This window comes from Penicillium daleae (assembly GCF_028827525.1).
Source record: "Penicillium daleae strain IBT 16125 chromosome Unknown utg000004l_segment0_segment0, whole genome shotgun sequence".
In the NCBI taxonomy this organism is placed as follows: domain Eukaryota; kingdom Fungi; phylum Ascomycota; class Eurotiomycetes; order Eurotiales; family Aspergillaceae; genus Penicillium; species Penicillium daleae.
The window spans coordinates 1217770-1240447 of NW_026623152.1; the positions used below are offsets into that span (position 1 = coordinate 1217770).

The window sequence follows — 22678 nt, forward strand, 5'->3', positions numbered from 1 at the left end:
CGTCGCACTGGTCGGTGTGGCTGAGCGTGGCGCTGGACTGGAGCCCTTTTGGCCCGTAATATTATTATTGCTCTGGTTTAACATTATTAGTTAATAACACTGGCACCTTCTAAGAGTCGACCTTACCAGGATCGGAGTAGTCCAAGCGGCACACACGTTCACAACCGTGGAAGCTCGAGTCCGGCCCGCTGGAGCTAGGCCCAATCCAGGGTTGGTGGATGGTTGAGCTTGGTCACTGTTTACCTCCTGGAACGATGGCGATAGGGACTCAAAAGTGGGAGATGGAACTGTACTGAGCGTACCCTATCCTTTGAACTGTAAGTGTCTAAAAGCAAAATTCACGGACGATCATCGAGCGTAGGAATAGAGGGGGTATATATGAAAAGGTAAAATTAGAACGAGGAAGCTTTGGCAGAGAAGGAGAAAAGTCTAGACTCTGAAACGTGCCACGACCAATCAGCCCTGCTTCAGGGGCAACTTGGACCCCCTCCAACTCCTCTTCCTCGTCCTCTTCCTCAGTCTGTCTCTGTCTCTTCTTCTGCCCTCTTCACCTCAAACTGACACTCGCTTCTCCCAAGGTCGAGACTTTCTTGCGTCTAGACCTCTTGTCCATTGCTATTTTCATTTTTCTTTTTACCTCAACCTTGTTGGATCCCATTCCAGTCTCTCGCTCGTCTCGACCTGATCCACCAATCTGCTCTCGCTATAACTCGACCATTTCAATTTCGTCTAGTTTTTTTATTTTCACTTTCTTTCTTCCCTTTCTCGTAGGTTGACCCTGCTGAGTCTTTCGCGCGACAATAATCTCGGGTCCCCCGCTTCGATACTTCGAATACGCGCCTTAATCCTCTCGTTTCGACTTCGTTCATGTCCTCCCGCGCGATCTCAACTAAGATCGCCTGATAATCTGTGCGAACTCGGCCTCTGCTCCAGATCGACCCTGGTGAAGAAATGCGGACCACCATCTGGGCCCTGCTGGGCCTGGGTGTTGTGCTACCCCAGGCCCTGGCCACGGACACCCTGAGCACCTCGGGATTCAATCTGTGCATGCAGGACTCGGACATTGAAGTGCAAAAACTCGATGTCTCCTATACTAAATCAACCAAACTAGTGGTCTTCGATGTGGCTGGTACCAACTCGAAGGAACAAAATGTTACTGCTACCCTGACGGTGACGGCATATGGCACGCAAGTTTTTGCAAAAACGTTCAACCCGTGTGGTAGTGAGATCCACGTTTCGGAGCTCTGTCCTGGTAAGGAAAACCTTTCCACTCTATATGATTATATGCCGCCTATTTCCCTGTCAAGTTCGATCCAAAGTCATTTCATACAAAATGCTAATTCCTTCTCCTCTTCAGTCCCATCGGGTCACTTCGCCGCCAGTGGTGAAATGAACGTCCCCGACGAATATGCGAGCCAGATTCCCTCAATCGCATTCAGCATCCCCGATTTGGATGGCCAGGCCAAGCTGACTCTTACTTCGAATGGCAAGGACGTGGCCTGTGTAGAGTCTCAACTTTCCAATGGCAAATCCGCCAGCGTCAAGGGTGTCGCGTGGGCGTCGGCTGGTATCGCAGCGGGTGCGCTGGCCTTGAGTGGTCTCTCTGCTCTTGGTAGCGCTGGAAGCACTGGTGCACCCTCCTCCTCCCCATCGGCCGGTGACGTGATGGGATGGTTTGGCTCCATGGCCATGAATGGCATGTTGAGTGTTAACCATCCGGCCGTGTACAAGAGTTTCACCAAGAACTTTGCCTGGAGCACTGGGTTGATCCCGTGGTCCAGCATGCAGAACTCAATTGATGCCTTCCGAAAGGCTACCGGTGGAAACACGACCCACAACAGCTATATCTACCTCACCGGCCTGAGCACCGCGTCGGCGTCGAATGGAAACTCCTCTTCCAAGCGTGGCCTGGATTTTGTATATCACACAGCAAGTTTATTGGCGCGGTCGATGGAGGTATCGGAATCCTCCAACAACAGCTCGAGCTCCAACTCCACCTCCAGCAGCTCCTCGGGACTTACTGACTGCGGTTCCTTGAATTTCTCTACCCTCAAGTGCTACGGAGAGGAGGTCATGATCCCCTCGGCAAACATCTTCATGACCGTTTTACTGGTCTTCGCCATCGTTGTTGCTGTCATTGTCGTCGGTATCCTTCTGCTCAAGGTTATCCTGGAATTGTGGGCGCTCTACGGCAACTTCCCCAAGAAGCTCTCCGACTTCCGGGACGATTACTGGGGAATCATGGCACGCACCATCACCAACATGATTCTCGTCCTGTACAGCATCTGGGTTCTGTACTGTGTGTACCAACTGCGAAATGGTGACTCGTGGGCTGCCAGGGTGCTAGCTGCCGTGACCTTGGCCGTATTCACTGCCCTTCTGGCCTTCTTCGCCTGGCGTATCGTTTACCTGGCTCGCAAGTACAAAAAGGCCGAGGGTGACACCACTGGCCTGTACGAGAACAAGGAAACCTGGCGCAAGTACAGTCTGTTCTACGACAGCTACAAGAAAGATCTGTGGTGGCTGTTCATCCCGGTGATTGTGTACGCCCTTGCCAAGGGATGCATTATTGCTGGTGCCGAAGGCCACGGCATGGTCCAGACCATTGGCCAGCTGGTTATTGAATGCTGCATGTTGGGTTTGCTACTGTGGAACCGGCCCTATGCGACCAAGTCCTCGATGGGAATCAACATGACGATTCAAATCGTGCGAGTCCTCTCCGTCGCCTGTGTGCTGGTCTTTGTCGAGGAACTTGGTCTCTCTCAGACCACCAAGACCGTGACTGGTATTGTACTCATTGTCGTTCAATCCGGTCTGACCGGCGTTCTCGCCATCCTGATTGCAATCAACGCTCTCATCATTTGCATTCGGGAGAACCCCCACGCCAGGAAGCTCCGCGAAGCCGGTATGTGCAGCTTGCCCCAGCAACAAGTTCGATCATCTATGCATTTGCTAATCCTCTTACCTCTAGAAAACGCCAACAAGGATCTGGACGATCTCACTCCACTCGATGCACGCGAGTCCCTTCTGATCGACCACCCGCCCAGGCGCGACTTTACCCAGATGAGCAAGTTCAACTTCAACGCACCCTACGAGCCGTACCGGGACCACCCACTTCACCGATCCAACTCAAATGGTAGCAACGACCGCCTGGTGTATGCCGACTATGGTGTCGCTCATGACCGCAGCCACAGCCAAGAATCCCGGTCTTCGCTAGAGGGCCGGAAGCCAACCGCCCCCGGTTACGGCATGGCCTACTAACGTCACGACGCTGCCACTTTCACCTCCTTCCTCTTTTTTTTTCTTCCGTGCATACCCCCGGAAAAGGCCACGGGACATTCATTCTGTCTGATTCCATTTAGCGTGTTTCATGGCGGACGATTCCTCTTGTCTCGGATTGTGCTTGGTGTTTTGTGTTGTGCCCAAAACACCTTTCCATCCTCACCATCTGAACCCGAACAATCTCCGCCCTGTCTTTGACATTTTACCATATTCCCACTCTCTCTTACTCTCTTTCTAACTCCTATCCTCTGACTCAATCTGTTCTGGTCGTCTATCGTGATCTTGCTCACCGATCTGACCTGACCTGACTTGACCTGAACCCCCCACCTTCGTTCCTCTCTGAATCATTTTTCAGCGACTTTTTTTCTTGTCCGATTTCTAGCTTGGTGAAAAACGTTTTTTTTCTTTTTTCTCATTTGGTTTCTTGTACATGTTATAGATCTGATTATATGCATATCATCATTTTTTATTATCCATCTTATCGCTCTATCTCTATAATTTTGAGCAACAGTGAATCGTGCCCTTAGCAGTGTAGTGTAATGCTGAAGACATGAAGATCTGTAGATCCGTAGATCTCGATTTTCATCATGTCAAGTCTCTCAAACTCTTTCTATGTGCCGGCTATAGAGCATTATCGAGAGTTGAACGATAGAAGGATCTCCATCCACTGCGCCCTCGAATACTAGAGAAGGGACCCCCTCTTCGAGACTGTACTTCATTGAAAAAGAATAATGTACTTCATTCTACGATACGCAAACAACATGGCCTATGTATGACAGTATGACATACCCCAGCAACGAGAAAAAAAAGAGATACATCCCATTTTGATAACTCTACACAAGAACAAGAAGAAAAAAGAGGTAAACCACCACCACCATTTCTCGAAAATCCCCGCTGGCGAGACAGGGGGAAACAAATAGAAGAAACAGAGAAACAAGAACCAAAAGCCCAGATAGCCGCGCCCCATAAGCCTAGCCTAGCCTTGTCTAGGACATACCTCTGACCAGGACCGAGCAGGAACAGGAAATAAGAGCAGATAAGAATGAGTACTGTAGCAGTCGCAGTTCAGAGTCCAGAGTCCAGCGCACGAAGTTTTGAGAATATGGCAGGCCCGGGGGTTGGGTTTAAGAATAAGGGTAACTTAACAGGTGGAGTGGAAAGTGGGAGGCAGAAGCAGAAGCAGAAGCGGATAGAGGATAGAAGACATAGCATAGAAGAAACATGGAAACATGAATAAAACCCCACTTGCCCGGGACTAGATGACCAGATGAACAGATGTAGACCTGATACACCCGAGTTCAAGTTTACCGAGAGTAAGGATGGAATCCACGGTGCCCGCCACGACCGCCGCCGCGGTAGTTCGCGCCGGGTCTGCCTGCGTTGCGGGGGCCTGTCGGAGCGTTGGCGGGGGCTGCGCCTTGAGGTTGGGGGGGTGTACCTGAGTATAGAAAGAAGGAGAGAAAGAAGATGTTAGTTAGACAGATCTGATAGTAGAGCGGATGTTCATCAACATACCACGACCCATACTACCGCCCCGAACCATCCCCTGCGGACCGGTGGGAATATTCGGCTGAGGAACCTCGTCATACATACCCTCCCACGAAGTCGGCCCACCCTGCTGATACGGCGAAAACCCACGGCTGGTATCCATAGCGCGGCGCACCTGCTGCTGCTCGTACTTCTGCTGCTCAAACGCGAGCTGTTCCTGCGCATTGTAGCCCGGTCCCCCGGCTTGTTGCCGGTTATATCCCGCGCCCTGGCCGGCGCCATCACCGGCTCCTGCTCCACCGGGACCCTGTTGGCCCTGCTGCCCAGCCTGGGGCTGACCCTGCATGGCCTGCATCATGGCCGGATTCATCATATTCGGCATGGCCTGTTGAGCGCCCGGGGAGGCAGGGTTGGGACTCATACCGCCAGCTTGCTGCTGCTGCGGCTGCTGCTGGGGCCCACCAGCACCACCACCCATAGCCGCAGCCATCTGCTTCATTTGCATCTGTTGCATTTGCTGCATCATGGCCGGGTTCATGGCGCCCATATTCATATTCCCCCCACCCATGGCCATCTGCTGCTGCATCATGGCAAAGTATTGCTGCATGCGCTGCCAATACTGCGCCATCATTTGCGGCGTCATACCACCCGCCATACCCTGCTGTCCACCACCACCCTGTTGCTGGCCGGCGTCTCCGCCCTGATTCATATCGCGGAAGTTCTCGCGGCCGCCGCGGCCGCCGCGGTTTTCGTCGCGGAGGTTACCGCGGGGTTGGGCTTTCTTGACTTCGATGGGTTTGCCGAGGATTTCGAGAGGGCGGGAGAGGGCGTTTTCGACGGCGGCTTCGCTGTCGAAGGTTACGAAGCCGAAACCACGGGGGCGGCCGGTGTCTTTGTCGATCATGAGTGTTGCGTCGATGACGCGCCCGAATTGTGTGAAGAATTGCTTGAAGTCTTGTTCTGTGGCTTCTTGGCTGACGCCGCCAACGAAGATCTTGCTTGTCTTTTTCTTGTTCATCGCGGGGAATGGCGCGCTTGGGATCGATCTTGAGGGACATGGTTAGTTTAGTTGGTGGGAATTTAGAGAGTCATAGATAGAGGTGGAAGTTGTTTTTTGTGCTGGTAAAAGACAAAAACGAAGTTCTCTTGCTCCTTTCTTGTTCTTTTTATGCTTCACAAGGACATCTTCTCGCTTGGGACTTACAATCTTGCCATCCAGGTAATGCTCCTTCACCATGACCGTGTTGACCGTCTTGGCATCGCGGAAAGTGAGGAAACCGAAGCCACGAGAGCGACCGGTGGCGCTATCACGCATCACCGTGCATTCCTGGACCTCGCCGAACTGGGAGAAGTAGTCGCGGAGAGATTCTAGAGAATAGTCCCGAGGTATTAGAATCATAATCTTTACTCCTGATGATAGATATCGAGGGTCTCCCAAGGACATGTATACATACGATCTGTGGTCTCCCAGTTCAATCCGCCAATAAACATTTTCCTAACCAAGCTTGTATTAGCATTTGTCTGCTGGCAAGATAAATGTGTCGCGAGAATAGCAAGCATGATGAATCATAACAGCGAAGCATCTTGTGGGAAAAATGAAGATGGAAGGGGAGAATGTGTGGGTCAATGTCAATGTCAATGTCAATGTGTCTGAGTGCTGTCTGAGTGCTCTGGCTAGGGAGCTGGGTGGCGCTAGGCTGCTATTCACGAATACAGCTAATGCTGAACTGTCTGGGGATGAGCTCATTAAGCTGGGAGGAATCCTGAATCTGCAAGGCCTTCATGAAGGCTTCCAGTCCCTGTACTGTCCACGAATGTCCCATCTTGCAGGTATACGGCGAATCCGTACAACTTGGAAAGCTTCATGTATCATGTAGCTTGATGTAACCCAATGAAAGTGCACCAATATGGTTTACATGAGCTTTGACTCCCGAGGTGATCGCAATATTCCATCTCTTGATCTGCTTGATCTGGGGATGTTTGTGGGATGGGATATGGGCCCCTGGAAGATATTGAACCAGACGGAAGACTGCAGTAGCGAGAAGTGGTTTCTGGCGAAGAAGTGAATTGTTCACTGTATCTCTCTGTCTCTGTCTCTGTCTCTGACTGATTTCTGCCTGCTTTCTGTCCGACTCCAAATTGGATAACCTTTGGCTCGTCTAACAGAAAGTCCCCATGGAGCATGAGTTCTGATAGCCCTCCATCAGCCAGCGTTGCTACTTCTTGCTCTGCTCTATCAACTGTATCGACAAGAAGCTATATAGTATCCGCTGTACTATATGGTGGCTCGCAACAAAGGTCTGTGACAGAGGCCGATCTGTCTCACGTGGGTTTCTTCTTCTTGCTTTTCTTGCAGCTTGATGTTCTCTGCCTCGGGAAGCGAGCTCATTGATCCAGAAGCACCTTCTGAGACCGCTTCTGCCTCTGATCTCCATTGTCTGACAGGAACCGCTGATGATGACTCGAGAAGGTAGATGGAGAACAAAGGAAAGTTTCCCAGTAGTGATGCCCGATGACCTTGGGACAACCCGCGGTATCCCAGTATCCCACCCGCCCACCGAGAGCATATGACTTGGCCGTTCATGTTCCCTCATCATCACATATGTGCAATTGCATTTTCCAGCGACAGGACCTCTTCCCATGATCATTTAAGAGGGCGCACCATAGCAATGCGTAGCCACACCATGCCCCCAGAAGCCGCATTGTGCGCCGTGAATAGCAACCAACGCCACCGAGACACACCAGTAATTGACAAAGCAAGAGGTGATGTAAGCATCGTACGGGGGTAAATTGACTTACCCGTCTTCCTTGATACCCGTTCCTGACCTGGGCTCTTCATGGTCCGCGGGGGGTGCCGCCGCCGGGGGCTGAGCGTGGGCATGCTCCGTGCCATTATAAGCACCTGAGCTATAGTCCTGCTGGAAGGGAGCGTGTGTAGCGTATGAATCCGCAGGCGAAGGGTCATAACTCGGGACGGCGGACTCGTAAGCAGGTTGCGCAGGGACTGCTGCTGGGGCAGGCGCTGCGGGCTTCGGAGCCTCGACGGCAGAAGTTGCGCGATTTGTTGAGTCGTCAGCATCGTAACTGAAAGACATAAATTAGCCAAGCAGTCATCAAACTGAGAGATGAGCACGAATTCTTACAGATCCGCGAAGAGATCATCCTCGAGTTCCTCTGGTTCAGCCATGGCGCTGAGGGATTAGTGATTTGGGTAGAAAAGCAATGGAATGAGAGACGAGTGAAGACCGATGATGACAGCTGGTAGTGAGGAACTCAGGGTCTTGGGAACGCCTAGAATACGTGGGGGACGAGAGAAGACGAAGTTCGTCACGAAGGGAAGGGAGGGAAAGCAGACGAGTAAGTGGCTTACATACGCACGGCTCCGTCGCCAAACGGCCGGCTTAGCTGCCAAGTAGTGCAACGGGCGTACGCAGCTTATTTCTGACCAGGAGTCGATTGCTCTGAAATCACTATTCCTCTTTGATCTCAGAGACTACCTACGACAACAATTTTATCTCTAAATAGCTTCGCTACTGCTCTCATAGCTAAAGAATGCCTGTTCATTTTAGGTAGGCGGAATCCAAGGCGGTCAGGGGCATATCCCGTTTCCTGAGGAAAGTGGCTGCGACAGATCACCAGTGCCGACGTCAACAAGTACCATAAGCCTCTCTACATTTCAGTCACTTCTCACTTCGGACCCTACAGCTCTATTTGAGACTCGTGTCCTGTTTTGCAATGCATTTCTAAGTTTGACTTGCTTTATGGGCCCGGCTGGAGGAAAGAACACGACTCATATCCTTGGCCGCCCCGCATTCGAAACCCGCTGAGACCACCCAGGTCGACCATCACAGCAGCAACAGCAGCGATGGCGAACAAAAAGGCCCAGCAGGTAAGCAGCTCACAATGCTCCCCCAAGATGGTATTGTCGAATTGAGGGTTAATGATACCGCCAGGAAATGGTTCAAGTTGGTGTGTATACGCTTTCTCCCCGCAATTTCCTTCCGATCTCACCCATAGCTAACTCAAGCTGGTGGTCGCAGATAACTCCGAGTACGTATTGCATGGCCTCTCCGCTTACCTTGTCTATTCTGTTAGCTCGTGGGACTAAACTGACTTTTCTCTAAAGACGCGCCGAGTCACCTTTCTGGGCTGGTCGGAATGCATCCCTGAACCAGGGTTCGTCAAGGGTCTACGGCCAAAACACCGTTGTCGGTGCTTCATACTCCCACGCCAGCATTGTTCAGTCAGTACCCTCACTGGGACCACCAAACAGCGCCAATTGTCCTGTTTCTCACTGAATCAATAATTCCTGACCGTTGATTTCTTCCTATAGAGGCCCGTCTTCTCATCAGCGAACCAAGACACCGCCTCGGCCGACGGGAAATGCCCCGTACCCCGCGTCGCATCTGGCGAATCGATCAGGAAACGTGGTCGCCTCGCCTCCCCGGCAGGCATACCCTGGAATCATGACACAAGGTGTAGATGAATGGAGTCGAGATCCCGCGGAAGAGGACGACGACGATGATGACGATGACGACGAAATTGTGTACGATGATGACGAAGATGAATTCGGCCTTCCAAGTCTCGCCAGTATGCGCAGAAAGAAGGCGGCAACTTTTAAGGCCCAGAACTCGGATTCTGGAGGAGCAATGGGAGGAAACCCCACCTCTCTTGGATTTGGCCTGGCCGCTGCCAATAGACAACGTGCCAATAGCGCCGATATCGCCGAAGAACGAGGGACTCCAATGTACCCAACGGCGCGCAAGGGTGAAGGCAAAATTCTCCGTCCACAGTATAAGGATATTCTGCAAGGTTAGCATCTGAACCGCTCAAGAGAAACTGGTGTTGTGGTAGTGCTGACATAGGAGTGGTAGATCCTGCAAACGCGCTGAACCTTATCAATCACTCGCCTCCGCCCACCAATGCCTCGCCAAAAGAGAGGGAGATACATTCCAGTCATATTACGCGCATCAACAAGTTCAAGCGCATCCTACAGGCCAGTACCGTGTCTCTCACCGAGTTACGGGACCTGGCATGGTCTGGAGTTCCGGAAGAGGTTCGGCCAATGACCTGGCAGCTATTGCTTGGGTACCTCCCAACGAATAGTGAACGGCGCATATCAACACTCGAGAGAAAGCGCAAGGAATATCTCGATGGCGTACGACAGGCATTTGAACGTGGCAGCGGAACTGCCTCGAACCCTCCTGCCACCAGTACGGGGCGTGGAAGAGGATTGGACGAGGCTGTCTGGCACCAAATTAGTATTGACGTTCCTCGCACTAGCCCTCATATCCCTCTCTATGGCTACGAGGCTACACAACGATCCCTAGAACGCATCCTCTACGTGTGGGCCATTCGGCACCCGGCGAGTGGCTACGTGCAGGGTATCAACGACCTAGTCACTCCATTCTGGCAGGTCTTCCTAGGAGTATACATTACCGATCTCAATGTTGAAGAGGGAATGGATCCGGGTCAATTACCTCGCAGTGTTTTGGACGCGGTGGAAGCTGATACGTTCTGGTGCCTGACAAAATTGCTTGACGGCATCCAGGACAATTATATCTACGCCCAGCCTGGAATTCACCGACAGGTTAGAGCATTGCGGGATCTGACGAAGCGCATTGACTCGGCCCTGGCCAATCATCTGGAACAAGAGGGTGTGGAATTCATGCAATTTAGTTTCCGGTGGATGAATTGTTTGCTCATGCGGGAAATGAGCATAAGAAATACGATTCGCATGTGGGATACGTACATGGTATGTTTTGGAGTTATGCTTTCCCCTGACTACTATTTTCCTGATGCTGATACTCTTTGCAGGCCGAGGAGCAGGGCTTCTCTCGATTCCACCTTTATGTTTGTGCTGCATTCTTGGTTAAATGGACAGATCAATTGGTCAAGATGGATTTCCAGGTAAGAATTTGTACTTGCATTGTTCCGAAATCATTCACTCAGAAGCTAATATATGTACACAGGAGGTTATGATGTTCCTCCAAGCATTACCTACGAAGGACTGGACCGAGAAAGATATCGAGCTCTTACTGAGCGAAGCTTTCATCTGGCAGAGCTTGTTTCAGGACTCTCGCGCTCATCTTCGACCGACTGGGAACGAGCCTCCTGAAAATGGTATCTTTTATTGATAGTAATCATAATTCATCATTCTATTCCGGACCTCCTTCGATTTTTGATGGCCCGGGGGGGGAATATGTGGGGGAGTTTCGAACGAAAGAGACATCCGGGTTTCTGGATCAGTTGAAGTGGATGCCCTTTTGGTTGAACGCCCAGAGCAACTTCAAAAACTCATTCTCGTCGCACATTCGGGCACGCTTCTCAGCCAGGCCGGTCTCATCCTCCAGCACCTGGCGTACCTTCTCGCGCACCAATTCTGAGACCTTTCCTCGCTTCTTGCGCTGAGGCTTGTTGAGTGCTTGTTGGATACGGGCGTTTGCCTCTTCTTTGAAGAAATCGGGGACATCGTCATCGTCCTCCATTTCCATGACCTCATCAGCAGGCTCCTCCTCGCCTCGTTCTTCCTGCTCCTGACCCATATCCATCACATCGCCTTCGGCGTCTTCGACGGGGCCATCCTCCACTGGAATATCGTGCTGAGCGCACCATGTGCGGTAATTCTGCTCGAGCATGTTCATGATACTGGGCGTACCGATGAAACTAGCCCGTAGTGTCTTGTTCTTTCGCACAAAGGCAATGCGCAACAGGCCGTCCCATTCCTCATAGTTGATCTGCGGCCGCGGGACCTTGGGAACCATGCGGATGACGCTGGACTCGACCAATGGCGGGGGCTTGAAGTTGTTCTTGCCAACTTTCATGATGTGATCGATCTTGGCCCACATTTGGGCGTTGACGGAAAGTCGACTGTAAAGCTTGTCGCCGGGTTTGGCGAATAGACGCAGAGCAAATTCACGCTGGAACCTAGAGAGGGCGAAGTGTACATTAGTTTGTGCTAGATAAATAATTGAATAGCATCCGCGAGGATGAGATGGATATGTTTTGAAAACGTACATGAGAACACAAGTACGAGGAGCTGGTGTTGTGGCGAGGAGCTTGAATGTGAGCGGGGAAGAGATCTGGGAGGAGTTAGTATAGAAAACAAAACACCCACTCGAGTGTATAGCAATAGCTATAGTCCATAATATTGCCAACTCACCTGGTAAGGGGTATTACTGATGCAGACGTCAAAGTATGGAAGCTCCGTCTTCATCACATCTCCAAGAATAACCTCCAGACGCTTCTGTGCAGGAGTTCCCTGGAAACGCTTGGTGACTTCGGCAGCCATTCGAGGATCCAACTCCACCGCAATGACCTTCTTGGCCTTTTCCAGAATCTTCGCAGTCAAGTTACCAGTACCGGGACCGATTTCGAGGACGATCTAACAAGGGAAATGTTAGCGCAGTGCATTTTTCAACCTCCACAACCACTACTCACGTCGCTTTGCTTGAGATCGGACTTGTGGACAATTCTGTGGGAATAGAGTTAGCTTGAGACCATTCACATACTGCATAGAGAGGAGGGTACGTACTGCTCGGCAATACCAGGGTTCTTCAACACGTGCTGACCGATATCTGTGTTCATCTTGAAGATACTGTGGGCAGCCTTGGTCTTTGCGGCGGCGTCCGCATGCGCATTATTGCGCTTTCCCTTTTGGACCTTGGGCATCTTGAATGGAATGACTTGCTAGAAATAGCAATTCACCGAAGAATCCACTCGAAGCAGCAGGTGTTGATGGTTGTCAAAGAGCAAGAAGTTTCACAAGTCCCCGCGGGCGCAAGTCAAACTGTGGGCAACTTTTTTTCTTGTTGCGATAAGATTATCGGACCTCGGGCCTACTTTTCTACGAGGGCCCGCCTCCATCTCTCTCTTTCGCCTGCGACCTCTACGCTTCGAGCTTCAAGCTTGCTTTCCGTGCCTCATCATGGCGTCTGGACGGAAGGATTTTCTCAGCCAGCAGGCGCCTGAGAATTATGTTGCCGGTCTGGGTCGTGGTGCGACCGGTTTCACCACGCGATCCGATTTGGGACCCGCACGCGAAGGTCCCACGCCCGAACAGATTCAGGCCGCGCTGACGAAACGAGCGGCGCTTCTTGAGCTGCTGCGCCTACGGCATATGGAGAGAAATCTCGCGAGAAGGGAGGCAAAGAGGACAAGGCAGAGGAGGATGATGAGCGATTCCAGGATCCCGACAACGAGGTCGGTCTGTTTGCATACGGACAGTTCGACCAGGAAGACGATGAGGCGGATCGCATTTACCAAGAGGTGGATGAGAAGATGGATCGGCGACGTAAAGCTCGAAGGTTAGTTATGTTCCCCCTCCCGGCTCTGTTGTCCTACAAAACAACTTGTTCATCGGGCCAGTTCCCCGTTGTTTGGATAGAATACCGACTTGAATCGTTCGCCACCTACAGGGAAGCTCGAGAACAACAAGAACGCGAAGATTACGAACGGAAGAACCCGAAGATTCAGCAGCAATTTGCCGACTTGAAGAGATCACTCGCCGCGGTCTCTGAGGAGGATTGGGCCAATCTCCCCGAAGTTGGTGACCTGACGGGCAAGAATCGACGAGCGAAACAGAATCTTCGCCAGCGATTCTACGCTGTCCCGGATAGTGTTATTGCAGGTGCAAGAGACTCCGCCCAATTCGATACTACGATTGCCGACGATGGCGCCGCGCCCGATGGAGGAGAAAGTTCTAGCGACGGGACGATGACGAATTTTGCAGACATTGGTGCCGCTCGTGATAAGGTCTTGAAGGTTCGACTGGATCAGGCTGCGCTGGGCTCGTCAGCCGAAGTCGCCAACTCGGGAAGCGCAACCAGTATCGATCCCAAGGGATACCTCACCAGTTTGACACAGTCAGAAATGAAGGCTGGTGAGGTCGAAGTTGGCGATATCAAACGTGTGCGGGTTCTGCTGGAATCTGTCACAAAGACCAATCCCAAGCATGCCCCTGGATGGATTGCTCTTGCACGTCTGGAGGAGCTTGCAGGCCGAATTGTAGCAGCTCGAAATGTCATCGCTAAAGGTTGCGAGTTGTGCCCGAAGAGCGAGGATGGATGGCTGGAGAATATTCGTCTTAATGAAGGCCACAATGCCAAGGTCATTGCAGCGAATGCTATCAAGAATAACGACCACTCTACCCGACTCTGGATTGAGGCTATGAAACTGGAGACCGATACCCGGGCGAAGAAGAACGTCCTCCGACAGGCTATTCTTCATATTCCCCAATCAGTGCAGATCTGGAAAGAAGCCGTCAATTTGGAAGACGATCCTGCAGATGCCCGTCTTCTTCTGGCCAAGGCTGTTGAAATGATTCCCCTCTCCGTGGAGTTGTGGCTGGCCCTGGCACGCCTGGAGACTCCCGAGAATGCTCAAAAGGTTCTGAATGCAGCGCGCAAGGCCGTTCCTACGAGTCACGAAATTTGGATTGCCGCTGCTCGCCTGCAAGAGCAGATGGGTACCTTCGAAAGGGTCAACGTCATGAAGCGTGCCATCCAGTCTCTTGCCAAGGAGAACGCCATGTTGAAGCGGGAGGAGTGGATATCCGAAGCCGAGCGCTGCGAGGAAGAAGGGGCCATTCTGACCTGTGGTGCTATCATCCGCGAGACTCTCGGATGGGGTCTGGACGAAGACGATGACCGCAAAGATATTTGGATGGATGATGCCAGATCCAGCATTGCTCGCGGCAAATACGAAACTGCCCGTGCAATCTACGCATATGCACTGCGGGTCTTTGTCAACCGCCGGTCCATCTGGCTCGCAGCTGCGGACCTCGAGCGCAACCACGGCGACAAGGAGGCTCTGTGGCAAGTTCTGGAGAAAGCTGTTGAAGCATGCCCGCAGAGCGAGGAGCTTTGGCTGCAACTTGCAAAGGAGAAATGGCAGTCTGGTGAAATTGATGACGCACGACGAGTTCTTGGCCGTGCTTTCAATCAGAACCCCAACAACGAGGATATCTGGCTTGCTGCCGTTAAGCTTGAGGCAGATGCGAAGCAAACGGATCAGGCCCGCGAGCTCCTGGCGACAGCACGTCGGGAAGCCGGCACTGATCGTGTGTGGATTAAGAGTGTTGCTTTCGAGCGGCAACTGGGCAATGTCGATGAAGCACTGGATCTCGTCAACCAAGGACTGCAGCAGTATCCCAAGGCTGACAAGCTTTGGATGATGAAGGGCCAGATCTACGAGGCCCAGAACAAGTTCCCACAAGCACGCGAGGCATACGGTACCGGCACACGGGCCTGCCCCAAGTCCGTACCTCTGTGGCTCCTCGCATCGCGACTCGAAGAAAAGGCCGGCGCAGTCGTCCGAGCCCGCTCCGTTCTTGACCGAGCCCGTCTAGCCGTCCCCAAGAGCCCCGAGCTCTGGACCGAAAGCGTGCGTGTCGAGCGGCGCGCAAACAACATCGCCCAGGCCAAGGTGCTCATGGCGCGGGCTCTACAGGAAGTACCAGCTTCCGGTCTCCTCTGGAGCGAGAGTATCTGGCACCTAGAGCCACGAGCCTCGCGCAAGGCACGCAGCTTGGAGGCAATCAAGAAGGTCGAGAACGATCCTATCCTGTTCCTCACCGTGGCACGGATCTTCTGGGGGGAGCGGCGATTGGAGAAGGCGATGACTTGGTTCGAGAAGGCCATTGTCGCAGACAGCGACTATGGTGATGGGTGGGCTTGGTACTACAAGTTCCTTCTACAGCATGGCACAGAGGTAAGTTTTCAGAACGATATAAGACTGTCCGATTTTGGGAATCGTCTTGCTAATATCTTTTTCTCTGCGCAGGATAAACGCGCCGATGTGATTTCTAAATGTGTCACGACGGAGCCGAAGCACGGCGAGGCATGGCAGGCTATTGCCAAAGATCCGATCAACGCGCATAAGACGACGGAGGAGATCTTGAAACTTGTTGCCGAAGCGGTTAACTGAAGAAGGAACCCGTTCTGTCACGATATATTAATAGCACTTATGTGGGGCGTTTTGGACATGGATGGGGTGTTTGAATATAAAACATTGCTTTGCCTGCCCCGTGAACAGACTGGACTGTAGACTGTCTTGTGTACTACAAGGGTAGACAGTGTGAAGTCCAGGTACTTATCTTGGTTGTTACCTTGATTAAGCTTGCTCTTACCTACGTAGAAGTGGATTTCTTTTTTGCTATCATCGTCTAGGGCACACTGTGGTACTACCGGAGTAGTCTAAGATATTCGCATAACATGCCGAGTATATAATGTCTTACAAAAGTGAATATCAAATGTAGCACCCAATGGAGAGAGACATTCTATGCTCTTTGATAGAGACGATGAATCTGTGAAAAAGCTTGGGAGCAAAATCTTTATCTATAGACTGCACTACCCTCTGAGCGGATATTCTACTCCTATATTAGCTGGATTGGCCTAAATCTACACATGCTACAATGGACAAAGACCTGTTCCATACTAGTAGGAGCACATTCCATCTAATACGTAGATTAGGCATGACACAAGGTTAATACAGTGCAAAACTCATATTCATGGGTATCGAACAAGCGAGGCCTCTCCACGCCGGGCCAGGACCATCGCCATCGTTTCAGCTTTTTCAAATCGAGGCCAGATCGGGCCATGATCTCCCCGCTCCTCTGCCTGGTCGTGCCTCTAGAGGCACATCAACCGCGCGTAAAAAGACAACAAGAAAAGAGGAAAAGAATACTGTACATCGCACGGCTGGCATGCACAGGCCAGGCGGGATTCAAGAAGCGGAATGTGAACGGGCGTAAGAGCCAGGACCAACTGTCAAAGCCAACTGCTCTGTGTGAAGGTGTCGATGAGTCTTGCCAGATCTGTGTCCGAGTCTTCCAGATCTTCAAGAGACAAACTCCAGAACCAGATGCATAACGTAAAATGGGCTGCCATGCTTGAAACAAGAGATATTTGCAATGGCAACCCCGATAAATCCCAGACGCCGTGATAGTCCCACCACCCAGACCGGAATCAATGACGCAAGAAAGGCAAAAGAAAGGGGAAAAGGACAAGAAGAATGGAGCAGAAAGTATCGAGGCTGAAGAGGTAGACAAATGAAAAGAAGAGAAGAACGCAGTTTAGTCGGGGGTATGGGTATCAATCCTCATTTCCTTGATCCTCAAGCAGCCATCGACAGACAATCATCGAGCAAGCCGTTCAGCTGCTCACGATCAAGAGCCGTGCCTCCTTCCCAATCTGAAAAGGCAGCATCATCATCGTCATCCACATCCATCTCGTCGGCATCATTATTCTCGGCCTTGGTCTCTGGAGCCCCGCTCACTCCATTCTCCAACCGATCCTGTTTCTCGGTCTCAAGCTCGTCTTCGAAATATCCGCCCATAATTTGGTCAATGATTAGTGGCATGTGACCCAGGACGCCACGGCCCAGCTCCAGCGTCAGCCGAAGATCCCTGACACCAAGAGCCCGACGAGTCGCAGCCTCTTTGGCCTCGACGGGAAGCAGTCCAGTGGCGGTATCTTTCACGATTTCGCCTCGAGTGAATGCCAGCTCTTCACGCTCCAATTGCTCGCGGTACTTGCGCATCATCATGCCGTTGATGGTACCCGAGGGGCCGTTGGAGCGCGTGCGCGAAAACATCGCGGACAGAACATCTTTAACGAACGTTTCAGTGGCGATAGTCATGAACTCCGCGCACGGCAAGCTAGCGCCACCAGGTAGTGATTCTTCGTAACACATGGGGACCATCCGAGCGTAAATAGATTCGGCATCGGGAAATTCCCCGGTGTCTGCGGCGAGAGGCTGCGCATATCGTTTTCGAATTTCCAATTCCCAATCTGCAGGAGATGAGTTTAGTATTAGTAAATTTATCCCTTTGAACTGGAAGAAGTGCGCGCGATGGACCACACGGGGCGTATTGGGGGTTCCAGGATGAAAGTGAAGCGGTCTTACTTGTCTTGTTCAATCCACCCGCGCTCGCCGGGACTTGACTGGGGAGTTTAATCTGTTTAGCCTGATGATACACCTCCAATTCATTGGGAATCGCATCGTGGGTATCTCGCTGTAAGTTGGGAAGGGAATCTCGTGTCAGCAATTCTTGTTCTGTCTCGCGCCAGTATAACCTCGGCACCAGGCCACAATCTTCACCAAACTGCGTACCTCTGGAAGAGCCTTGATTCTCCGGCGATCCCTTGGAGGTAATTGCATAACCTCCGTCTTCAATCTCTGTTCGGCAGCGTCTCCGGAGATGGGCTTGGAGACCATGGACGGCTTATCGTTCGCCGAGACCCAGGTTGCGACGCCATGGTCGGGGAGGTCGCGAGTGAGGTTTGCGATGATCGCGCAAATAAAGTTATTATGTAGATGTTCGGTTTTCGTGTCGGCGCATAGGAAGTGATCGACTCGCGACGCGTATTCATTTTGGTTGTAGTGTCCTAGAAGCGGCAGGAGGTCAGGAGGTCAGTCACCAGACAGTTCAATTCGTCGCGGGTAGGCCGTTCAAGAGCAAGTAATGCGACAAATACACCGCCATATAGAGATGAAAGAGCGCGATAGAGGAAATAAGTTTCATACCTAGTAGAAAGAACGCAGTGGACTCCTTGTACTCGGCCCATTTGTCTCCGATAGCGGTCTTCAGCTCGGTATAGGTCTGTTCCAGGTCCAGGCGCGGCACTGAAGGGAGAGTCCGTGACGACTTGACCGTCGTCGAAGGGTTGGACGCCGCACTCTTGGCCTGATTGGATGAGTCGGTGCGACTCAGGGCCGCCGGATCGATCTGCATGGCTGCTGAAGGACTGGCAAGAACGCGACGAAGCGATGCCGAAGGGCGGCTGGTTGATGGGGGCTACGCATTCATGAAGGGGCGCGGAGGTTGATCAGAGGTGACTAGGCGATGGGATAAGAAGGGGGAAAAGGCGAAAATGATGGATTGATGATGAAAAGGCGATGGGATTGATGGAAGTAGGCTTTGGAAGGGTTGGGAGGTTGGAAATGAGGTTCCGAGAGTTGCGGCTTCCCCGCCAGAAACGGATGCCTCGTCCCGGGAACAGTCAACCAGCGACGAAGTATAGAAATCTCGATATTTAGTGGACCATTTCGACTATAGTGGACAATCGCCATCTATATAGGGGGCTAAATGTTTCTAAAATATACAAAATTACCATCTACAATAGCGGACAAAGAAACCTATGATCATGATTTTGGGTCTATTGTTGCTAGTATCTACGCCATCTGTAGGAGATCCTCACTCAACACACCAAACAGCTGGCCGATGTCTGCAAGAATCTCGCTGATCTCTTTGGACAACTGACCAGTCACGAGAACTATACAGAAAGGTAGTTAGTAAATGAGACCTAAAAGGGTGCATTGCCTTGAACACTTACTATAAGCGTACAACAATGCACTATCTTCATCTGTTGTCAGAAGGGACACCTCCTGGTCCTGGCGATATCGGTAAATACGCGCCAGCAACCTGTCCCGAGCATGGTCAATGCTGGGTAGCACATCACTCAATGGGTATTCAAGTTTCATAGACGATGCCATGACTAGAGATGAGTCAGAATAAAAACCTGGCATATCGATTTGAAGGCGAACATGAACATACCGGTAAGAAGGTGGCTAATCCGAGCAGAAAGCTGCTGTCGTTCCTGTGCAGTATACCTCAGGAGGCTAATCTCGCCATCGGTAGCAGTCTTACTCTTCATCAGCTCCAAGTTCATCGCATGGAATGCATTCACCATGCTCCGAGTACGACGGATGATACTAGCATAAGTATCATCCGAAAAGGCACTGCGCAGCTCAAACTCCGAGCGCGCAGAGACCAACAATGTCTCCAAGCGGGAGAGAAAGCGCTCCAGCTCAAGTTTCTCACGCGCAGTCATATACACGACAGAGCGCTTCGTCTTGACCATCGCCGACAGGGGGTCACGCTTCCAGACCAATCCCAGCCGCAGCCAAAGCATGCTGAGATTGTCTTTCAATCTGCCTCGTGCGCTGATTGGCCATATTACTCGGGTGATGATGATACCCCAGATGCAGCCGGAGAGCACTGCCACGACTCGATGGAGCGCGATCTCGCCAATGACGGGCTCCTGGCCACCCTCGTCTTTTGAGCCGTCCGCTTCTTTCTGGGTGAGCGAGTAGGCGTACAGCACAGACAAGTTATATGTGAGCATGATAAACCGGCCTAAAGGACCATTGCCCTGGACAATCGTGATGTAGGAGATCCAGACAGCCATAACCCATCCAAAGATGGCGAGGGCAAAGGCATTGCCGCTGGAAATGTACCAGGACAAGATGGCTAAAGCCGCTCCTAAGCAAGTGCCGAGGAATCGAGCGTAGCCCGTGGTATTTGAAGCACCAATCGTCATTGAGCAGACGAGCATGTATGACAATAAACCCCATTCACCGCGCCAATGCTGATAGAAGGGTCGCGTGGAAGGCAAAAATGCAGGCAAAGCGTAGAGTGCCGCGCCAGCGCCGACCTTGATCGCATATCTCGTATCATCACGGCGGAAGCACTTGAGAGATTTCCAAAGCCGATAGCCTAGTCGTTGTTTGACTGACACTTCGGCGCGCGGATACAGGCGAGCACGAACAGCGGGAGACACTCGAGCATCCGGTCCTGGCGGTGCTAGAAAGGTAGGCTCCTCAGCAGCGCTGCTGTCTTTGGCTCGCCAAAACTTGAGCCAGCCCCAAGACCGCCCACCAGGTCGCTCCTCAGTCTCAAGCTGAAGCTGGTCCAGGATCGCGAGTAGCTCGTGCAGCTGCTCACCAAATTCCAGAAGCGAGAAACTGAAATGGCCACAACTCGCGGAAACCTCTTCCAGATCGGCTTCTGCCTCATGCGTCTTCAGTTTGATAGTTTCTATCTGCTGATAGAGCGATTTGAGAGTCTTTTCACGGGATTCCTGGTAGAGATCAAGCGCACGGTCGAGACTTGTGAGTAGTCGACTATCTACAGAGACTTTGTAGTTTGGAGCCGGACCAAAGGGGATCTCATTAAAGATCTCTTTCAGCGTAAAAGCTAGGGACCGCTGTAACAAGTTAGCTTTCTGCTCAAACTTTCTCACAAATAGAGCTAAGCTTACCATAGCCGGGCCCAGATGGGAAATGAAGATTGTAAATACATCCGCAGGAAGCAGGGGGTGTTTCACGGACTCCAGCTTTCCATCCGAGTTCGGGGTGCTGAAACCTCTGCTCGGAGAGAGCTCCTCCTCAGGGCGTTCATCAATCGGTTCCAAGAAAGACCCATCGGGGAAAGACCAAGAGCGTTCCAATGACGCAAAGTACTCCGTTGGGAGGGTGCTCTGCTGTCCGCCTGATGCCTCGGACTCGCGAGCAAGTGTTTCGCGAATCAGACTGAACTGAAGAGAAGCGGCACTGCGCAAACCACCCATATTATGAGTGATGTCTTGCACCCAGCGCACCAATTTCTTCTCCAATCGATATTCTCGTTCGGTGCCTGCAAAATAGTGCTCAAGTTTCGCCTCACGCACCAGTTTATCCAGCTGACCGTAGGCCTTTCGGTGTTTGGTTTCTGCCTCGACGAATTCCGCAGACTTGAGCTCTTCCTCAGACCCGCTGAGGAAGCTCTCTGTGACGAGAGCCAGCATAACAGCCAAAGTATCCGTAGTTGTAACCAAGTTTGCGCGAAGCTTCTTCCGCGCAGAGATGGGGAATATCAAGAACGAGACGGCGCCTGCGAATATAACGCCCATGATAACCATCTTCAAGACCTGAATAATCTTATTCAAAGACAGATCGCCGCTCTGAACAGCACCTTCTTTCGTCAAGACTGTGATAGTCGACAGCGCCGTGAGCGAGCATGCCACATTCACCAGCGGATCACCCAGTCTTTGCTTCGTCCACCCGACGAAGCCCAGGCCGCCACCACAGAAGACAATCAGCACCACGGCATGGCCGAGCGCAGGCAGATCCAGCGTGTCCTGGAAAAAATTCTCCACCAGCATGCTTGTAATCGACAAAAAGGCCGAATAGCAAAACGCAAGCAGCGCGCAGATCAAGGCGCGATACATGCTACCCTGGGATCTCGCGGGATGAAAGTAAACAGTCACCGTCGCAACCATATGTTTCCCATCCTGGTGACCGAGAAATGCGGATAAAGCTGGAATGAACGTCGCCATCGATCCAAGCAGATATGCCAGACTGCACTTCAACACTCCAATGCCCTGCTCTGAGGCCACGAAGCGGTGCAAGCTTGCCCATAGCTCCTGTGCCTGTTTAGACAGCCACGTCCCATATCCATCATGATGCGACTCGATCTCGCCCGACAGCAGACCACGCCGCTCCTCGCGTGCTTCGTCATCGTCATCCGTCGCCAATCTTCGCGTGGGGTTACGCAGGCTCACGAGGCCTTTTAGGCGCTGACCGGTTCGTGGAAGGACAAATGTTGCCTGTCGTAGCTGTAGTTGCTGTCAGCATAACTTGAATAGCCTCTGTGGCAGGTCACCTTCACTCTGGCCGTGTGTTGTTTACAGCGAGCTCGGATCGGGTACACACTTTAGGTCGCAACAAGCGGCGGGAGCTACTGGGAGCTTCTCCAATCTCAGACGGCGTCATTTGGGGCGACTCTCCCGCATTTGTTTTGGAATCTGCTCGGGGGTCGAATTCACGTTGGAGGAGGGTGTAACTTCATTGTGCAGAGTGCATGGGACTGGAAAGAAGGTCGTAGGAGGGTTGCGATTGGAGATTGAAGTCATTACACCGTCTCAAAGTGCTTTTTTGTGGAGGTGCTGGGTTGGCAGCTCCACACAACTTGAACAATGCGCAGATTCGGGCCACATCCCTGCAGCGATGGAGCCACGCACCTCTCAGCCTTATACTGCTTTGTTTCTTGTACTTTGTATGACTCGCGTTTTCATGCTCCCATCTCTAATACTCATTGGACATTTAGATTCAAGCAAAGGACCGCCAAAAATTCATTCAAGCTAAA

At 51.9% G+C, this 22678-nt stretch overlaps 8 protein-coding genes across 8 annotated transcripts; 3 read left to right on the forward strand and 5 right to left on the reverse strand.

Annotated features, from left to right (window-relative positions):
* Positions 1–951: 951 nt before the first annotated feature.
* N7458_004090 (transient receptor potential ion channel family protein) lies at positions 952–3261 on the forward strand (the record flags this gene model as incomplete). The annotated part of the gene is made up of 3 exons (XM_056907472.1): positions 952–1252; positions 1358–2905; positions 2972–3261. 3 exons carry the CDS (start codon positions 952–954, stop codon positions 3259–3261), a joined length of 2139 nt encoding a protein of 712 aa, XP_056768199.1.
* Positions 3262–4756: 1495 nt separating this feature from the next.
* On the reverse strand, positions 4757–6261 carry N7458_004091 (RNA-binding protein; the record flags this gene model as incomplete). Its single annotated transcript, XM_056907473.1, has 3 exons — positions 4757–5773; positions 5975–6138; positions 6225–6261. The coding sequence occupies 3 exons, from the start codon at positions 6259–6261 to the stop codon at positions 4757–4759; spliced, it is 1218 nt and encodes a 405-aa protein (XP_056768200.1).
* Positions 6262–7565: 1304 nt separating this feature from the next.
* N7458_004092 (RNA-binding protein) lies at positions 7566–7957 on the reverse strand (the record flags this gene model as incomplete). The annotated part of the gene is made up of 2 exons (XM_056907474.1): positions 7566–7854; positions 7914–7957. The coding sequence occupies 2 exons, from the start codon at positions 7955–7957 to the stop codon at positions 7566–7568; spliced, it is 333 nt and encodes a 110-aa protein (XP_056768201.1).
* Positions 7958–8635: 678 nt separating this feature from the next.
* Positions 8636–10939, forward strand: N7458_004093 (GTPase-activating protein GYP1; the record flags this gene model as incomplete). Its single annotated transcript, XM_056907475.1, has 7 exons — positions 8636–8659; positions 8798–8820; positions 8897–9013; positions 9104–9582; positions 9636–10525; positions 10588–10680; positions 10743–10939. 7 exons carry the CDS (start codon positions 8636–8638, stop codon positions 10905–10907), a joined length of 1791 nt encoding a protein of 596 aa, XP_056768202.1. The 3' UTR covers positions 10908–10939.
* Positions 10940–11015: 76 nt separating this feature from the next.
* Positions 11016–12441, reverse strand: N7458_004094 (dimethyladenosine transferase; the record flags this gene model as incomplete). Its single annotated transcript, XM_056907476.1, has 5 exons — positions 11016–11697; positions 11788–11852; positions 11933–12154; positions 12211–12244; positions 12305–12441. The coding sequence occupies 5 exons, from the start codon at positions 12439–12441 to the stop codon at positions 11016–11018; spliced, it is 1140 nt and encodes a 379-aa protein (XP_056768203.1).
* Positions 12442–12697: 256 nt separating this feature from the next.
* On the forward strand, positions 12698–15696 carry N7458_004095 (U4/U6-U5 snRNP complex subunit PRP6; the record flags this gene model as incomplete). The annotated part of the gene is made up of 3 exons (XM_056907477.1): positions 12698–12815; positions 12872–15480; positions 15553–15696. The coding sequence occupies 3 exons, from the start codon at positions 12698–12700 to the stop codon at positions 15694–15696; spliced, it is 2871 nt and encodes a 956-aa protein (XP_056768204.1).
* Positions 15697–16884: 1188 nt separating this feature from the next.
* N7458_004096 (TADA1 family protein) lies at positions 16885–18505 on the reverse strand (the record flags this gene model as incomplete). Its single annotated transcript, XM_056907478.1, has 4 exons — positions 16885–17561; positions 17677–17785; positions 17884–18158; positions 18298–18505. 4 exons carry the CDS (start codon positions 18503–18505, stop codon positions 16885–16887), a joined length of 1269 nt encoding a protein of 422 aa, XP_056768205.1.
* Positions 18506–18945: 440 nt separating this feature from the next.
* N7458_004097 (FUSC family protein) lies at positions 18946–22305 on the reverse strand (the record flags this gene model as incomplete). The annotated part of the gene is made up of 5 exons (XM_056907479.1): positions 18946–19046; positions 19107–19268; positions 19328–20759; positions 20814–22148; positions 22246–22305. 5 exons carry the CDS (start codon positions 22303–22305, stop codon positions 18946–18948), a joined length of 3090 nt encoding a protein of 1029 aa, XP_056768206.1.
* Positions 22306–22678: the final 373 nt, after the last annotated feature.